General features: G+C 41.6%; 1 protein-coding gene across 6 annotated transcripts in view; it reads right to left on the bottom strand.

Moving 5' to 3' along the window:
• The window catches only part of tnrc6c1 (trinucleotide repeat containing adaptor 6C1), a 68,125-nt gene that overhangs the window by 27,687 nt on the left and 20,009 nt on the right, over positions 1 to 20,429 (bottom strand). For 5 of the 6 annotated variants that reach the window (XM_029123124.2, XM_029123123.2, XM_029123126.2 and 2 more), the window contains exon 4: positions 9,452 to 9,754. In XM_029123124.2, the coding sequence (XP_028978957.2) occupies positions 9,452 to 9,754 (303 nt within the window). Of the gene's footprint in view, positions 1 to 685; positions 911 to 9,451; positions 9,755 to 20,429 lie in introns of those variants that run through there. The other variant, XM_029123128.2, reaches the window with a different exon arrangement.

The following is a 20,429-nucleotide window of genomic DNA, read 5'->3' as shown; positions in this document are numbered from 1 at the left end:
CCGTCGGCGCCCGCCTGTCTCTCGGCGCCCGTCGGCGCCCGCCTGTCTCTCGGCGCCCGTCGGCGCCCGCCTGTCTCTCGGCGCCCGTCGGCGCCCGCCTGTCTCTCGGCACCCGTCGGCGCCCGCCTGTTTCTCTCCGCCCATCGGCCCTCCTGCGCCTGTCTGCACCTGTCTGCGTCTCTGTGCCAGGCTGCGCCTGTCTGTCTGCCTGCGCCTGTCTGTCTGGGGCACTAGCTTCTTTTAATGATTAGAAAAAAAATCAGAAACAGAGACATCAAACAGAGAGAGAGACAGAGAGAGAGAGAGGAAGAAAATAAAAGCAGCACTGTGTATAGGACACAGCTCTGTGGCTTCTGTGGCGTCGTTGCTGTGTTAGTACAGGACGCCATTTTATAAAACCTGAACCAGAGCCAAAAAGGCTGAGAGCTACAGTGTGTATCTCTTCATCTCAATCGGTTTCTCTCCCTCTTCCTGCAGCAAGCTCACTCTGCAAAATACACCAAAATCTGCATGATCACATTAATCAGAAAGCTGTCCACCGTAGCTCCAATGTTTCCCCTTGCAATCGCACTTGTGTCTGCATGCATTTAAAGACTAGCGTGCACTACAACGCACAACTCATACCCACACGGCAAGCGGACACATCACTAGAGAGGGGAATCCCAGATCAAAAGGAGGACAATACCTGAGGAGAGGTACCTCCCGACCATGGTGAGGGAGCGCTACGTTGGGAGCGAGGTGGCGGCGGCACAGACGGCCATCCCCGTGTGTCTCCAGTCTCAATATGTCTGCCTGGCTCGCCAGGGCTTTCCGAGGCTCATTTTTGAAATGCTGCCAAGAAAGCTGCAAGCTCTCGCGGCATGAGAGAGAGACACCTCCCCCCTCTGCTCTGTCCCAAACCAGCTTTGGCTTGGCTAGAGACATCCCATCTCCCTCGCTCTCTCTATGGCTTTATTTATAACTCGGCTCTATTACTATGGGATGTTCTCTCTCTCCTCCATCTCTCTGACAGAGCAGTGGCGCAGATGGGGAAGATGAAGGGTTAAGCCAAGATTATTTAATTGTGAGCTCAGTCCACTCACAAGAGGAGAAACTAAACAAAAGGGAGATCCCTTTTTGTCCCCCTCCCCTCCTCCTCCTCCCTTCATGCCTTCGGAGCTGTCACTAAATATTTAGCCAGCACCACTCCATAGGCAATTAGCATGACTGGGCTACAATGGGAGCCTCTCCAACAACAGAACAGCAGCACTGCAGACAGAACAAAAGTGCATTTGCTACATTTTTGAGTGTTCTGGAATGACACTTAGAAGCGCATCTAGACATATGCATGAGACACACCACACGTATCATATGAACAAATGCACCTCCTGCTTCACACTTCTTACCGCATGATGCAAAACCAGCTGTTTTCTGTGATGACGTAAACAGATACACTAGTCTGCTGCAGAACTTTTAAGGCAGAGCGGCCCCGTAAAACCCAATCACAACCAATCAGGAAAGAAAAAAACGAAACTTCAGTGGCTGCATGGAAACAGCATAGACACATGAAATGATCACAGACATGGGAAGGAGGCCAGGAAGCCAAACATCTGGCTTTAACAGATCAACTGCCCCCTCTCATTGAAGCCTTAAAGTTCAAGACTAACCAACGGACAGCAGGCTTTGTTGTCAGACAACAGGATCCTACTTCACAGGGAACTAAGAAATTTTTGCATGCGTAGATACAGTTTTATATAGTTTTGCACACAAAAAAGTAAAGTGTGTGGTTAAAACTAGACTATAGTCATTCAGATCACAACACGTACTGAACGGTACGGATACATGTACAGTTACACCCCTAACACACACACACACACACACACACACTTTATTGTACATAATTCCTTGCATTCCACCAGAATCCACCTTGAACCTATTATTAATATTTAGCATACAGAAAAAGATATTTGAATACCCTGGTGGGTCTTCAACTTGAGATACCCAATGAGAGGGGGCAGCACTGAGACAGCCTATGACATCACTTCCTGGACAAGCGCAAACTGCGCATTTTATGTATCCCTGAGACGCCATCTTAATCCAACTTCCTTGGCTTCAAATGCGCTATTGAGTATTCATATTGGAATGAATGGTGTCATGTGATTGATGACTTTGTCCGTATTTCTTCTTTTACAAGGTACACACACACACTGTGGTCTACAGAGTGATGGAGAGGGACAACAATCAAGAGAATTGGGGGGGGGGGGGTGTATGCTCAAAAGGGGAGGAAGAGTGACAGAAAAATAGAAATGGAGGAAGGTAGAGTGGAAGCAGAGATGAGGGGATGGAGACAAATACAGCTAAAGGGAATCGGGGGGTTGCTATTGGGCTCTAGCTACACTCCAGCAAAAGAGAAGCAGCAGGCTAAACGACTACGTCTATTGTTTACAAATGATCCAGCACTTCAATACAATGTGTAAGTCAAACCAGAATAATGTGGGTAATTATGGGGCAACTCAGTGCCCACACATGTGCGTTTTAACATGCAGTGAGGTCATCAAAAAACCCTCCGATGCGTGTTGTGCGTGCATAATGCCCTCTATACAAACTGGCTGGATAGCACTTCCCCCTCCCTGCCAATCCATGGCCCCACTGCTTTGTTCCCCGGAAACATGGAAGGATGACAAAACGTAATCTAAGCCTGAAGCCAGGGTAACTATTGTTGTTGTTCAGGTTCTCCTCACACCCCCCACGTCACCTTTCCAAAACCCAAGGGGAGTGAGGAACACAGAGATTAAGGACATCTGAGTGAAGGTGAGGAGAGGGATGGAGTGATGAAGAGATGAAGAATATCAGAGGGAAAAAGGAGAAGACTCGAGTGATTAAGGAAATGAGAAAGTGATGGAGGGACAAAGTGATTACGGAAATCAGAGTAAGGATAAGAGACTGAGAGAAAGAAAATGAAAGTGAAGGAGGAGAGAGGGGCTGACTGATTAAGGAAATGAGACAGTGAAGGAGGGACAGCATGATTAAAGAAATCTGAGTGAAGGACATCAGTGACAGACTGGGAGAAAGAAAATGAGAGTGAAAGAGGAGAGAGGGACAGAGGGATTTAGGAAATGAGAAAGGGAAGGAAAGCAGAGAGAGTTTTTTAGAAATGAGTGTGAAGGAGAGGGGAGAGAGAAAGTGTAAAAGGAAATTTAGAGAGGGAGGGAGAGAGGAATAGTAAGATTTAGAAAAAGATAGAGTGAAGGAGTGATTAAAGAAATTAGAGTATGCATCGGTTTGTTTGTTTGTTTGCATTATTAGCAAGTAGCCTTTATGTAATATTGCTAGTTCTTGTCATGATTTTATTAGCATTCTGGCAATAGATGGTTAGTCAGGTTACAGCTTCAGTACTTTCTATGAAAACAGTTAGCCTATAGCTTTAGTGGGTTCTATAATAACAAAAATGTAATTTTAGCTTCTATAATATTTAACCCATATTTCGATTTGCTTTAACAGCAATTAGCATAGCTCCAAATACTCCTATAGTAACAATTAGCCTATAGTTTCAAACACATTTATAGCAACAATTAGCCTTTAGCTCTAGAAACGTCAACAACTAGTTACCTATGGTATCAGGAGATCAAATAATAAATAATTCAAATATTTTCTATGATAATTTGACTATAGCATCAATAGCACCTATAATAACAATTGACCTTCAAGCTTCAGGATTTTTTATAATAGCAGTTAGCCAACTGCTTCTGTAGCTGCCAAGCTAGAATAGGCCCAGCGATTAACAAATAGTTTCAGAATCTTCAATAAGAACAATTAGCCTATAGTTTTGGTTTCTTCTATAACCCCGTCTCCAAAAAAGTTGGGGTGCTGTGTAAAATGTAAAGAAAAACAGGGGTCGTATTAACAAAACATCTTATGGCCAAAAGTAGCTCCTAACTTGCTGATATAGAAGTAACTCAAAAATTGGCGTGTCAGTCCTAACTTCCGTAACTTCAGTGTTTAGGAGTCCTCCAAGTGGTAAGAAAATGTTTTGTGAATACGGACCCAGAATGCAATGATGTTCAAATAATTTAAACCCTATATAATAGAAAATAGTACAAAGACAACCTATCAAATCATAAAACCGAGAAATGTAAGTTTCTTGAAAAATATATGCCCACTTTGAATTTGAGGCCAGCAACACGTTTCAAAAAAGCTGTGAAAGGGGAAACAAAAGACTATGTTGTGATGAATCAAAATTTTGAATAATATTTGGGAGAACAAGTATTTGATGCACTGCCGATTTGGCAGGTTTTCCTAAAAGCATGTAGAGGTCTGTCATTTTTATCATAGGTACACTTCAACTGTGAGAGACGGAATCTAACAAAATCCAGAAAATCACGTTGTATGATTTTGAAATAATTAATATGCATTTTATTTAAGTATTTGATCACCTACCAACCAGTAAGAATTCCCGCTCTCACAGACCTGTTAGTTTTTCTTTAAGAAGCCCTCATGTTCTCCACTCATTACCTGTATTAACTGCACCTGTTTGAACTTGTTACCTGTATAAAAGACACCTGTCCACACACAATCAAACACACTCCAACCCCTCCACAATGGCCAAGACCAGAGAGCTGTGTAAGGACATCAGGGATAAAATTGTAGACCTGCACAAGGCTGGGATGGGCTAAAGGACAATAGGCAAGCAGCTTGGTGAGAAGGCAACAACTGTTGGCACAATTATTAGAAAATGGAAGAAGTTCAAGATGACGGTCAATCTCCCTCGGTCTGGGGCTCCATGCAAGATATCACTTCGTGGGGCATCAATGATCATGAGGAAGGTGAGGGATCAGCCCAGAACTACACGGCAGGACCTGGTCAATGACCTGAAGAGAGCTGGGACCACAGTCTCAAAGAAAACCATTAGTAACACACTACGCCGTCATGGATTAAAATCCTGCAGCGCACGCAAGGTCCCCCTGCTCAAGCCAGTGCATGTCCAGGCCCGTCTGAAGTTTGGCAATGACCATCTCGATGATCCAGAAGAGAAATGGGAGAAGGTCATGTGGTCTGATGAGACAAAAATAGAGCTTTTTGGTCTAAACTCCACTCGCCGTGTTTGGAGGAAGAAGGATGAGTACAACCCCAAGAACACCATCCCAACCGTGAAGCATGGAGGTGGAAACATCATTCTTTGGGGATGCTTTTCTGCAAAGGGGAAAGGACGACTGCACCGTATTGAGGGGAGGATGGATGGGGCCATGTATCGCAAGATCTTGGCCAACAACCTCCTTCCCTCAGTAAGAGCATTGAAGATGGGTCGGGGCTGGGTCTTCCAGCATGACAACGACCCGAAACACACAGCCAGGGCAACTAAGGAGTGGCTCCATAAGAAGCATCTCAAGGTCCTGGAGTAGCCTAGCCAGTCTCCAGACCTGAAACCAATAGAAAATCTTTGGAGGGAGCTGAAAGTCCGTATTGCCCAGCGACAGCCCCAAAACCTGAAGGATCTGGAGAAGGTCTGTATGGAGGAGTGGGCCAAAATCCCTGCTGTAGTGTGTGCAAACCTGGTCAAGATTTACAGGAAACATATGATCTCTGTAATTGCAAACATAGGTTCCTGTACCAAATATTAAGTTCTGCTTTTCTGATGTATCAAATACTTATGTCATGCAATAAAATGCTAATTAATTACTTAAAAATCATAATGTGATTTTCTGGATTTTTCTATGATAAAAATTACAGACTTCTACATGCTTTGTAAGTGGAAAAACCTGCAAAATGAGCAGTGTATCAAATACTTGTTCTCCCCACTGTATGCTACTATCCAGATTACATCTTTTTCAGGGAAGGCTTTGCTTATTTCAGCAAGACAACGTCAAACCACTTTCTGTATGTATTACAGCATGGCCCCATAGCAAAAGTCTGGGTGCTAAACTGACCTGTCTGCAGTTCAGACCTGTCATCCATTGACAACATTTGGCGCATTATGAAACAAAAAATGACAAAGCAGACCCCAAACTGTTGAGCAGCTATATCAAGCAAAAATGGGAAAACATTTCACTTTCAAAACTACAGGTCTCCTCGGTTCCCAAATGCTTAAATTAATATAGGGTTAAGTGAATTCCATTCTGTTTTTATTTGCGTTTCATGCAGCGTCCCAACTTTTTTGGAAACAGGGTTGTATAATAAAATATAGCCTTTAGCATCCATAGCAACCAGGCCATAACATCAATTAGACTACAGTTTCAATCTCTGTTATAAAAACAGTTAAACAATAGCTTGAGTATATTCCACTATAGGGGCTTGGAAATATGACATGACTAAAGGTAGGCTAACATTTAGCAGAAAACAACTTTGCCATCATTGTATAATCAAATTAACTTTGACAGATGTTGTCTTTAACTAGCAATGTGAGTTACAAATAGCTAGCAATGGTAATGCAAGCTAGCTTATACCGGTGGACTCCCCTCAATATACATTAATAGTCCAAAGTTGGGAGTAAACCTACTAGTATTGCTTTAGTTTTACTAATTTCCACACTATTAATAATTATTATTATTAGCATGTAGCTTTAAAAGCATCTATAACAATAATGATACTGTAACTTCTATAAAAAACAATTAGGAATTAGTTTCAGCAGCATGCAGACTATAACAGCAATAGATTCAGTAAAATCTATAATAAAAATCCTCAAAACTTTCCATGATCCTCAGTCATCATAACACCCCCCAATTTATTTATTTATTTTTTTAAAAGGTAACTATGACGGAGAACACATTCTCATTTTCAGCATAACCAGGGAGCAATCTGCCTAGATTTCTCACCTGATACTGGTCTGTTGTAACCACTACACTGCTCTGCCACCCCACTACAGAAAACAGGCTACCAATTGGGGTGCACCCTCACTCCTCAGCCTTCTTTACATGAAAGCACATTTGACTTGCTGGGGAAATAAGACAAGGAGAGGAAAAAGACATAAGAAAATAGGGAAAAAAGATCGAAAAGCCGTGTGTTCCCATTTCTACTTCTCAAACCATTCCTAGTTGGAACACTCTGTCGTCTGGGCAGAATTCCAGGGGCTAAATCCGGGGGGGAGTGAAAGAAAAAGAGCACGCGCAAATGTGACTGAAAGGGAGCGAGCACAGCAGAATGGGATCTGGTTACGGGAATGCAGGGTGCTCAGAATGGCCTTAACCTACAAAACCTCAGTGCTCCATTATATGTGCCGTAAAATCAATACTGAGTGGGGGACACCTTTTTATAAGCCAGATCACACTGTATGTGTCCACATATGCGTGTTAAATAGAGTGGGTGGAAGTGAGTGGGTGGAAGCATGCATGTGAACCATTTTCTATAGGTGTACTTATTGGATTTCAATGTTAGCTTGTCATAGGCAGTTGGCGTTATGCTGGACCAGTACATCTATGAGGCTATAGGGTCTCCTTGGCCTATACAGACAGCACAGATAGACGGCATAGCATGCCAGAGGGGTGGAGTGAATCATGAGCTTTTACCGTAAGCCATGAGTCACCCAGCCCACAGAGCTGGGTCTCTGCCATGCGCACTCCATTTCTCCCTCTACCCGTCTACCTTCCCCCCTTCGCATTCTCTCACTCTCTCTTTTACCCCTTCTTCCTTTCTGAATTCCTTGGTCTAGACACCTTTTGGGTGGAGATTACTTTAATTCAAGTGAACTAGCGAGAGAACTGATTGGTTTGGTGAGTTACTGTAACATACATGCGATTACAGAGTTTAGTAAATACACCACCACTGGATTAATAAAACCATTACAAAATCATTGTGCAAGGCAGGCACATTCTCTACGGTAGGGATGGGGAAAAGGTTGAACAGAAATATATCGTACATCAATGCCCTGGAGTGGGAAAGGACCCAATGGGCTGTTTATTTACTGCATCTACGTAATCTCGTCAGGTGTACCTTTAACTACAGAGCCAAGTGTCCTCTCACTTTTTTATCATGACTGATCAAAAATAGGTCTCAAAGCTCACTCTTGTCCCTCTGCAGTAGACACGGCAGTCTGCAATATGGGCAAACATCCCTAAGACGATAATCTGTTTGAAATGATGCAATGTTTAAACCAGATCAAATCTCCCTTCCACGGTGGTTGCATGCTATACTTTATGCTCTCATAGAAGCACCGCCAGGTAGAGCACACTGAAAACAGATTATCCCCCACAGCAACACACAGCTCTGCATGTATACTGGGCTGGGCTGCAGTCTCAAGCACAGTGTGGCTAACATCAAACCCAATAGTCACTGATGGAAACAAAAGGAACAAAACCAATTAATCTAATAAAATCCATTTACAAAAAATGCCTGGTGCGCTAAGGTGGTATTTTAAATACATTTCAAAATGTAAGAAGTAATTTCTTTACTTTTCACTAAAGATGTTCATTACCAAAATGAAAATGAATTAATTAAAATCTCTGGACATATATTAAAATGTTAAAGAAAATAAACAAAATATGTTGCTGAAGTATGCGGTAGAATATGCAGAGAATATTACATGACGGGATATAAGTGCTAAGAGTCTCTTATACATGAACATACAGTTCTGTTATATGCTTCTGTCTGCATGTAGGGAAGTGAGTTTTGGGAACAGTATACTATAGTGTAACAGTTTAATGAACAAATAATGATAGTCAGGGACTTTGGCCAAGATCGTCCTTTTGGTCTGGATGTGTAACATGCTGTTTATATATGGATAATCTAAAATCACTAACACACTCAGCAGCGCCACTTTTACAACCAGTTGTCAGAATCCTGGAAAACATCTTTAACAGACTGCTGGTGTCTTGATGTGGTGAGCATAGTCCTGTTAGTCTCTGTGGGGCAGACACACACTTGCTGAGGGTCAAAGCATGGAGGAAGAAAATAACAAAACAAGCAAAATAAAACTGCTCAGCAGGCAGGATCTCTGGGTTGACCTGTAATGCCCATCTGCCCTCCACCTGCTGGATGATAATTTTAGGAACAGTGGGTGACCAGGGTGGGAGGGGACGGCCATGATCTTGCCTGAACCTTGCTGGTAGAGTCATTAAGGGCCTTGCTGGCAGGCGGCAGCCAATGACTCTCCCTGCAGAGTTGTCCAATACATTCCAGGTTACCTCTGCAGTGGGCAGACAGACCAAATGATAGGCGAGGAGGGACTATGCGATCAATGTGTAGGACAGCGTCAGGATAAATTGGGGCAGTCTAAGGTAAACCACCACCATCTCCTATATTTAATAGGAGAACGTATAAACGTATAATGGAAAACAAAAATGTTGGTAAACAAATAAACCAGGAATAACAGAAGAATCAAAAAAATCCACAATCCAATGCATCAGAAAAGTCCAGGTTGGACTGTAGAGCTAGACTGTGACCATGTTCAACCCCTACTGTATGTACATGTAGAGATCTGAGAGGGTAAGGCTGGTATGAAGTCAAAGTTCACAGAGAAGAGGAGCTGAAAATAAATGCTAACCTGCGTGCGCCACACCAGAGACGTTCTGACTAGGGTCCGGTTGGGGGCGTCCAGATAGGGGGGCAAGGGTCCCAGGGGGAAGCGGCTGACCCCTCTTCAACAGCTGCTTGGGCTCCTGCTGGCGGAAGCGCGGAGGAACCTCTCTGGGTGAATAGCGCGGCTGGGCAGGTGAGGGTTGGGACTGCTGGGCACTGGAGGGGGCGCGCTTGCCATTACTGCCAGTGCTGGGGGGTACAGACGGGGTGGCACTGGAGTTGAGGGGGGGAGGACGAGGGGTAGGTCCGGGCTTGGCAGAGTCTGGCACTGTAGAGTGAGAGCAGGCAAGAGGAGGGTTAGGGCACCAGACAGATGATTTTGAATTAGAAATACACAGTCATCATCAGGTCAGACACTCAGTGGTAGCAACGGCCATTAGAAGGGAAACAGGGAAACAGTGAGCTCCAATAATCTAAGATGAAAGGCTACCATATCCAAACCCTGGAAAAAAACTGTCAGTTTAAAATCTGCTCTTTCTTCTGTAACCCCATAGATTCCCGTGACCTGACTTAGCAGTGACCTTTGCGCTCATCTTGTTTACCCCCCACGTTGACTACATTGTTCTGATATCGATGCTTCAAGCCATTACAACGGCCTTCACTTAGCCACTTCCTCTGCTTAGCATTAGCATAAGTCAGCTAGCACTGTTTAGCATTAAAAGCCAGCTCAATTAGAGTGAGAATGAACTGGCATAGCAACAGTAGTGAAAAGAGTATGCTAAGATTGGGATTAGTACAGTGAATCAAAGACAAGGCATACACTCTGTGGCTAAAAATCATTGAAGTAAAATCAGGATGTAACCAGAACCTAAAATTAACACGGGCCAATTGTGGATCCATCTTGGCATTGACGGCTGGGCGGTCTCTTTCACCAGCCACACTCTTAAGGGCAATCGTTCCACTTGCTGTTTGCAACAAAAAGTTTGTTAAGTATGAGTATACAACCAAGTTGTGATTTACAGCAAAACATTTGCCAAGTTGTTTTCTGTCTATTCGTTTCATTGCTGGACTACAAATCCCACTTTAATTGCAGTGAATTGTGGCTGCATTTACATGGTTTTGTTCAAAACGATGTGAGCTGTTACCTCACCCTGAAACTCTATGGGCCCAAAGAAACTGAGTTCTTTATACAACCACTGCAAACATCAATAGACGAAATGACTGTTTGCATGCTTAAAATGAAGTTAATCACCTAAAATCAACTCAAATTTGGTTTAACTTTACTTAAAGGTGATTTGTACATGGAAAAACACAAACAAACTTGCTCGCATTTATTACAGTCATTTTAAGTCAATTGAGAACCAATTCTAATTTTCTACAAGGACCTAGCCAACATATACAGTGGATAAAAGAATGAGACAAAGATAAATCGTGTCAGAACTTTTTCCACCTTTAATGTGACCTATAACGTGAACAATTCAATTGAAAAACAAAATGAAATCTTTGAGGGGGAAAAATAAAAAAACAATAACCTGGTTGTATAACTGTGCACACCCTTAAACCAATACTTTGTTGAAGCACCTTTTGATTTAGTGGGTAGGAGTCTATTAGCATGGCACATCTTGTGGGAATGTACAGGTGCTGGTCATAAAATTAGAAAGTTAAATTATTTTAGTAATTCCATTCAAAAAGTGAAACTTGTATAATGTATACATTCATTCCACACAGACTGATATATTTCAAGTGTTTATTTCTTTTAATTTTGATGATTATAACTGACAACTAATGAAAAACCCAAATTCAGTATCTCAGAAAAATTTAATATTGTGAAAAGGTTCAATATTGAAGACATCTGGTGCCACACTCTAATCAGCTAATTAACTCAAAACACCTGCAAAGGCCTTTAAATGGTCTCTCAGTCTAGTTCTGTAGGCAACACAATCATGGGGAAGACTTGACAGCTGTCCAAAAGATGACCATTGACACCTTGAACAAGGAGGGCAAGACACAAAAGGTCATTGCTAAAGAGGCTGGCTGTTCACAGAGCTCTGTGTCCCAAGCACATTAATAGAGAGGCGAAGGGAAGGAAAAGATGTGGTAGAAAGAAGTGTACAAGCAATAGGGAGAACCGCACCCTGGAGGCTATTGCTGTGTGGTTTATAGAAAGTATATTTATAACAAGGCTTAAAAAATTTTTTTTACCAGGTAGTTTCAGTTTCAATAAGATTAGTGTTTTGTTTTAACAGCTGCAAGGATGACGTCCACAGTTTGTGAACTGCAGAGCAGTTAAATTATGATCAGGTTTGCCCTAAATTATGATTTGTGGTTGTCACATTACTTCGGGAAGAAATGTCAGTCATTACGTAGTCAACAAGGCATCTTGATCGGTGGTATACATTTAATAATTTCCATTATAATGCCAATAAACCATTCAACATACAGTACCAGTAAAGGTTTGGACGCTTACTCATTCAAGGTACTATTTTACTTATTGTAAAATAATAGTGAAGACATCAAACTTTTGAAAGAAAACATGGAATTATGTCGCAGGCTAGAAACACAGAAAGTTTAACACAGATCAAAATACTGTACATTTCCTATTGTAGATTTGCACTATTTGCCAGCTTCATGAAGTAGTCATGGATTGCCTATCAAGCAACAGATTTGCATTGATAAAGGTTAATTTGTGATATTTTTCACAAAAGGTAAAGTTGTTATATCATCATTATGTCTTTACTGTAGTTGTCTATATTTTGGCAAGAACAGCTCCAATAATCAAAAAGAAACTATCTACTTTAAGACATGGTCAGTCGATCTCAAGAACTTTGAACATTTCTTCAAGCGCCGTCGCAAAAAAAGCTTGATGCCAGGCCCCTCACCTGCTCCAGCAATACAGCAGTCTACCGGCCTTCATTACACCTGCTGCACCATGAACCAGGCAGGAAAGCTCTTGAGCCAGAGTGAACCATGCTTCAATCTCTCCCAATATTGCTTTATTCGCCTCTCTTTGTGTGTGTCTCTCTTTGCACACTGTTCCTGGACATTATGGCTACATTGGCAACAGCAGATGGTAGCCATAATTCCTTTACCCAATTATCCCTGCTGTTGATTCACATAAGCGTTTTTCCAGTTAAAATGGGGGTATTTTTCTACAGTTTTACATAGTGACCGTCACTCTGACAGAGTATTCTGGAAGCACTGGCGATGCATGAAGGGTTGAGGCAGGCGGCCTATTCTCAGGCTAGACCAATCACAATACAGTGAGGGAGAGTGGAGGCACAGGGAGCCCAGGGGTGTTGAGCTATTGGAGCGGAGAACAGTGTGTGTCATATAGCCCCGCCCTCCCACAGTCTCATTCCCCCACAGTACCTGTGACAGTCTCACTGGCTGAATCTAGCTCTCCCTCTAATCCGTTTACAATTAGAGCATTATTCTACCTCTACACCCCCTCCCACACATGCACACACAAATACAAGGAACTACCATAATCCCACATTCATTATGTTTATTTGAACACAGAAATTGCTGAATCAAATAACAGTTTGCACAATGTGTATGTGTGACGAAAAGCTGGTTTAACGGTGACGGAGAGTCGTAATTTGGATCTGGGCTTGAGAGGTGTAAATCAGTGTGGATTTGCGCAATAGCTGCTGTTTAGCGTGGCTTCCTGAACACTGTTCAGAGCAGCACAACAGTACTTAACGCGGCACGACTAAACACCAGACGTCTAGATAAGTGAACAACATGGTATACTCTAAACGTGATATTCACAATCGCTGCACTACTCTGTACACTAGTTAACACTAAGCCACGGTGGAGACTACTGCTCAGGTGCCCACCAACATACCCAGGATGAGTTGCGGGTATTTCAGCCCACACTGTGATCGAAGAAACATTCAAATGAACGCAACCATCAAACAACTAATTGAACAGAAAAATAAAACAAATCTTTCAAACTGCCAAGATGAATACGTGAAGAGATAAAATAAATCAAAATAAGGACATGAGTTGAGAAGAGAGATTAGTGTATGTGGCGAGAGTCATCAGCAGCGTCAATACCGTTCATTAAAGATGCACATTAAAAGGACGGCCCAAGGACACCAGCCCTCGTGCCGAGGAGGGGATCCAATTTTGAACTTTAAAGCGCCTTTAATATGCTTATAGAATAGACACATACGAAAGCATGTCTCTACATAGGCAAAATCACTATCCAGAACTTTATAGACACTAAATTCCTTCGGTGGCCGGGGAGACTGGGAGAGACAAGAGAGAAGTTACTGTGTGCGTTGATCACACACAATTGCATGCACGATTATAGGCTCCTCAATAGCCTAGTCTTTGATCAACCAGGGAGAGGAAGAGAGGCCTGGTTGAGGGAATGCAAAGTGTGTACTAGGCTGGCAACATTTGTGAATGTACTCGGATATGGAATGAGAAAAGGATGGGAACCCCTGCTGTTTACGGTTCAGGGATGTTGTCAATGTAAAAATAGAATGCAGTAGAACTCCCTGTTGGGAGCTGCTGCAATAATACAAAGTCGTCACTATGAAAAAAAACAGAATTGTAGTGATATATTGTAATGTACCAAGGTCTCAGACCACCTGCGAAAATGCTTTAAAATCAATTATGAAGTATTTAACCATAATATTGAAGTAAACGCCAATAAACCAATTATAGTAATAACTCCAAAAACTGTTTATGTTGTAGATTGTCTCTTTTCTTGAACCCTGTGACACTGCCTGCTCACGACCGCTACAAAGAAGGAAGTCCTGCCGAGAGGTTAAGTATACCTATTGTTGGGATAGTTATAAAATCCATATGTAAATTGGTATGACTGTAAATAAAAGTTATACGTAAAAAATGTAACACTGCGTGACATTTTACAGAAATGTTATAAGGAATCCAGATTAGGACCACCTTACTTCAGGTAATACTTAGTCTCATAGAACCATAGAAAAAGAACAAAGCAAATATCTTCTATGAAAATTTTAGGTAATTAGTATAATGCTTGCCTATTTTTCAGATCAGCATCATTTTAGGCTGTATAGTGTTGATTTCTACAGCTCACAGCATTGTGTGGTCTTATATTTTGACACGATCAAGTTTTAAAATCACCCATTTAGCGAATTGAATATCGCCAGTTGTTCAATCAGGTCACCTAATAGACAACGTAATCTAGCTGAGACTGAGATGAGCTAAATAGCTAATTAAGTTACTGCATAGCAGTGGTTGTAAAAAAATAAAATCATCAAGCTAGGCACCCATTGAGCAAAGCTTACTACAGCAGCTATCAATCAGCTAATTGCTTAATGCCAATATGATTAGTCTGAATGCTCCCTTGGTGCTTCACCACATATAAAAACAGACTAGCACAATATACGACAATGTCACTTTACTCCACGTTTCACAAGTTTATTTGAACCCAAATAACAATTACGCCCCTCAGTTGTGTGATCATGTGCGCAAAGGTGGGCGCACATAACTAGATTAGTGACCGATGAAGCGTTTAGTTTAGTTAGATTTTCTCCGGTTTTGGTTTGTTAGAAGAGTACATCTACGCCGATCCATATAAAATGTGATTTAGTTATCTACTAATCAATGCATCAATATTAAAGTAATCCAATCAGATTGTTATTGAGTTATCAAAAAGTTACGTTACTGATTACAAATGTGGAGAGGTAACTTGTAACTAACGGGTTACATTTAAAAAGTAACCTACCCAACCATGTATATAGTTAAGTATTTAGGAGAGAAGGGCCAAAAAGACAACATCCAGACCATTTCTTTGTCCTGGGACTTGAACTCACCATGAAAATGAAGATGGGTAAAGGCTTCAGTTACATGCATTAAGTACTTCTTTGGCATAACATTTTGCATAAAGTACTATCCTGAAACGTTAATGTGCAGCCTAACAGTGTAAAACAAATTAGAAAATAATTTTGCTTCCTTACTACCAGAGACTTTTATACATTGTCTCTTGAAGATTTCTCTTTTGCGTCACCTGCTTGATTGTTATAATTTCTGTGTTTGGAAAAACAATGTGCAACCAGATATTGTCCCATTGGTGTTCATTCTCAAAAGGCAGCTGCAATCATGTCTACAGGTAGAGACCTTCATAATGTTATTCTGTAAGTCTATAGGTTAACCAGCCCTTACCTGGAGTTCTGTGGAGTTATTAGCCCAATGAGTCCATCATTTTTGGTTTTATAATTATTTACAATCTCACAAACCCCAAAAATATTGCTTTGTCATATTCTGGGTTTGTAAGGTACAGTATACCACATGGTCTGAATCTCAGCCTCATGATCAGTTTCATGCCTTATAAAATGTAGGGTACGGTATTCACTGAGGTAAAAAAAAGATACCTTCAGAGGTAAACATATGGGGCTCTAATTCTAACTTATAGTGCTGTGAAAAAGTATATCCTCAATTATTGCATAGGTCACACTGAATGGTTTCAAATCTTCAAACAAAATGTAGTATAAGATGAAGAAAACACACTTCTATGTTTAAATGAAAGTGCATGCACCTATTTGTCGACTGTGATTTTGTGATAATTGACAGTTGCATTATATTTGTGACACAGTATTTATTTGTGACTCACCATTTACAAGGTCACAACAATGATAGATTTCTATCTCCATATGCCCCGCCCAAGCGAGGCCGTGTGCATGCAAGAGTGCTCGGTGACAGTTCGCCAAAGACGGAGCAATCTGCGACGTGAGTGAGCGGGAAGTGTGCACGGAGCATTAGAATACAAAGTAACTGGCTTTGATAGATTTTCGTATAATTCCTTTAAGGACTGCGGTGTTAAATTCTTCCAGGTTTCTTGCAAGATCTGCCACGAGTCTGCTTTTTGGTCTTTTCCATTTCCAAGTGATCCCACAGAGTTTTAATCATGTTAAGGTCAAGGCTCTGAGGTGGCCAGTATTATACTGTAAGTGTTCCATCGGTGGACTTCCACTTCAAGTAGGTGTTACTCATCTAGGCGCAGTACATACATGACATGACTGCAGACCCAGTTGAGGGATTAAAAAAAATATATATATCCTCAGGGGCAATTAGAAGCTGCACATAGCCAAGCATACACAGCTGGTAACCTGAAAATATGTGTACTCTCATTCAGCAAGCGTCTCTCTTAACCCAATCTTGTGCAACCAAACTGAGCTTGATATTTTTTTTTTGAGAATAAGAGCTTCATTAATTGCCACTGTATTGTTGGTTTATACCTCAGTAGATTGGGCAGGATGTTTTTATTTACATGGAAAAAATGTAGTTCTTTATTCTTGTTGGCTACCAGTCTAATTGGCTGGTAAGATTTATCTAGCATTCGCTAACTTTCTGTATTTGGCAGGTGGCATGTGTTAATTGATCTTGTATGTCTACTGTAGGTTGATGTGGCAGTATATTTAACCTGACAATAAAAGTTTGTTGACTAAAAATGTCTAAACTTACACCAAAACGAATATTGCTTAGAATATATTTGGGGTTTATAATTATGCTGAAAGCAAACATTACGGGCAATGAATTAGACGGACCTTTCTAGTAAGGCCTCATGGACAAAACATGTACTTTGGCCCCGCATGACTCCGCCAGATACTGAGCAAGCGGTTCACTTAATTTCTGTCAGGCCCTCAAGGAAGTGACCTTTATCTCCCGTTTATCAGAAGCAAACATCTTTACAGGTCTTTCTAGCCTTCTCACGAGACAATTTGTCATTTGGACAACACAGTACATTCTCCTTACTAGTTACAATATAAATGCTCATTAATCTATACACTCACCTAAAGAATTATTAGGAACACCATACTAATACTGTGTTTGACCCCCTTTCGCCTTCAGAACTGCCTTAATTCTACATGGCATTGATTCAACAAGATGCTGAAAGCATTCTTCAGAAATCTTGGTCCATATTGATAGGATAGCATCTTGCAGTTGATGGAGATTTGTGGGATGCACATCCAGGGCACAAAGCTCTCGTTCCACCACATCCCAAATATGCTCTATTGGGTTGGGATCTGGTGACTGTGGGGGCCATTTCAGTACAGTGAACTTATTGTCATGTTCAAGAAACCAATTTGAAATGATTCAAGCTTTGTGACATGGTGCATTATCCTGCTGGAAGTAGCCATCAGAGGATGGGTACATGGTGGTCATAAAGGGATGGACATGGTCAGAAACAATGCTCAGGTAGGCCGTGGTATTTAAACGATGCCCAAGGGGCCTAAAGTGTGCCAAGAAAACATCCCCCACACCATTACACCACCACCACCAGCCTGCACAGTGGTAACAAGGCATGATGGATCCATGTTCTCATTCTGTTCACGCCAAATGAATCCCAGTAACTGAGCAGATTGTGAAATACTCAGACCAGCCCGTCTGGCACCAACAACAATGCCACACTCAAAATTGCTTAAATCACTTTTCTTGACCATTCTGACATTCAGTTTGGAGTTCAGGAGATTGTCTTGACCAGGACCACACCCCTAAATGCATTGAAGCAACTGCCATTTGATTGGTTGATTAGATAATTGCATTCATGAGAAATTGAACAGGTGTTCCTAATAATCCTTTAGGTGAGTGTATAGACTATATAGTATACAGACTTCAGCACAGCACTATAGCTGCTGGGCCTACTTTCAGTGTGAACTGAGGTGTTGTTTGTCAGTGTGCTTAGGTTACAGCCTCGGAGGGAATATGAAGATGATAGGGCTTAATTAAAACTGATTAAATATGGGGCTGTAGTTAAAAGGAGCAGCTCTCCCAGGCCTCCTAAAACTAAGTTCTGATATGCAGGAGGACAACTGTTTAACTGTAGACCAGTGGACATCCAACTGGCATTAACCCTTTAACTATTTTGTGATAGCCAAAGAATGATTTGCTCACCCCTTGCAACGACTCCACAAGAGGCACAGGAGAGTCGGGGGCAATTAATAGTTTTGAATAACTTTGTCACCACAAAAATTAACAGTAGAGAGCATGTGAAAGATTAAGAGTGAGAAAGAGAATGTGATAGTGTGCGAGAGAAAGTGTGAATGATTGAAAGAGTGTAAAAGCGTAAGAGAATGTGATGTTTATGACAGCGCTCAATGGCAGCATGTAGGCCTGTGAATAGTTCACCCACAGTCACCCCTAAAAATGATTGGCACCCGGGAAGATTAGTAAAAGAAATACCGTGTAAAATCAACACAGGTAATGTTTCGGGGTTGTGTACCTTACGATCAGGGCCGCATTAAGGACAGCTTGCAAAACCGGCAGACATCTCCATCCAATTACACAAATTCATCAGGCCAAAAACTATCTATAATTGCAATTGGATTAAAGGACCCAGGACTACTGTAAAACAACCTGGGACTGAATCCCCAGAAGCCCAGGCCTAATGACGAAGGCATCCAGGTTTTTTAGCTGTCCTTGGGATCGGTATAATTCATGATGACCTTCTTAATGTTTGCCACAATAACTGGTATATTTGTTTAGCAAAAAATTTTTTTACTCCATTTATGATGGTCAACAAATCACTTTATTTTCATTTGTAAGTTCTTTCTCTTTTTTTTGCATGGTGATGGATGACTAATGGATTTTACATGCCAGTCAAAAAATGTCATGCCCCAATTATGAAACGTTTTCATACCAAGACATGAAGACATGAAAGGCCACAATTCAGTTCCTTAAGACAGATGTACTTTAACTAAAAACTTTAAAGCTCATATTTCTCTTATTACTATCGTTAGGGGATGTCAAATATCTATTATTAATTCTTCTAATACAGTACCTTACTGTGTTTATTTTAAACAGCCATTCTTGCAAATTATTGTCACTAGTCGACCCAAGCACATGAATGGATACCTGACTCACTTTGGAAATGATATAAATTTCCAAAGCACTGATTCCCATTTGCCTTCCTTATTAGTGGCTAAAGAGACAACATGACAGCTATGGGGTGCGTGGAATAAATACATTCCCTCCTGATTACAATGTAATCTATGACTCAGCTGCAACAAAACACAGGGTGTAATTAAGTCAATGTGAAACGAAAGATTTATCGGTTATAAAATTACAGCATCATGTTGCCCCCCGCTGCGGTGTCTTTGCAACAACAACGTCGTCCTTAATGACATGATGTACATGTGATGAGCGGGACGTCGCCCTTAATGACATGATGTACATGTGATGAGCGGGACGTCGCCCTTAATGACATGATGTACATGTGATGAGCGGGACGTCGTCCTTAATGACATAATGTACATGTGATGAGCGGGACGTCGTCCTTAATGACATGATGTACATGTGATGACCAGGATGTCGTCTGCATACTTGCGTGTTTGTGCAGGCACGCGTTTATCCCCACACCTTCAGTCATCCCAGAAATAATACACAGTGAAACGCTACTGGAATGCATTGGGAGTTTTCCGACCCCTTCACTTTTTCCACATTTTGAAACGTTACAGCCTTATTCTAACACGGATTATGTGAAGGAAAATATCTGTCAACACAGAACACCCCACATTGACAGAGGGGGACTTTTGTTTTGGCAAATTATCTATGTAAAACAGAACATTTAGATAAGAACTGTATTCAGACCAAAATGATCGTCATTGAGATGTGGCTACAACATGTTTACAGCTGTGGTTAAATCAGTAGATTGGACATACTTTGGAAACACACCAGTCTATATAAGGTCCCACAGTTGACAGGGCATGTCCGAGAAGAAAGAAAAGCCATGAGGTTGAAAGACTCTAGAGCTCTGAGACAGGACTATGTCAAGGCACATATCTGGGGAAGGGTACCAGAAAATGTAAGCATTGAAGGTCCCAACAACTCAGCGGCCATCATTCTAAAATGGAATAAGTTTGGAACCACTAACACTATCTAGAGCTGGCTGCCCGGCCAAACTGGGCAACCTGGGGAACAGGGCCCCAGATTGGGAGGTGACCAAGAATCTGATGGTCACTCTGAGAACAGAGAACCTACCAGAAGGACAACAATCTCTGTTGGAGTGCTGC

Source organism: Esox lucius, chromosome 11 (genome assembly GCF_011004845.1).
Source record: "Esox lucius isolate fEsoLuc1 chromosome 11, fEsoLuc1.pri, whole genome shotgun sequence".
Taxonomy (NCBI): Eukaryota; Metazoa; Chordata; class Actinopteri; order Esociformes; family Esocidae; genus Esox; species Esox lucius.
This window is presented reverse-complemented; position numbering and strand designations above follow the sequence as displayed.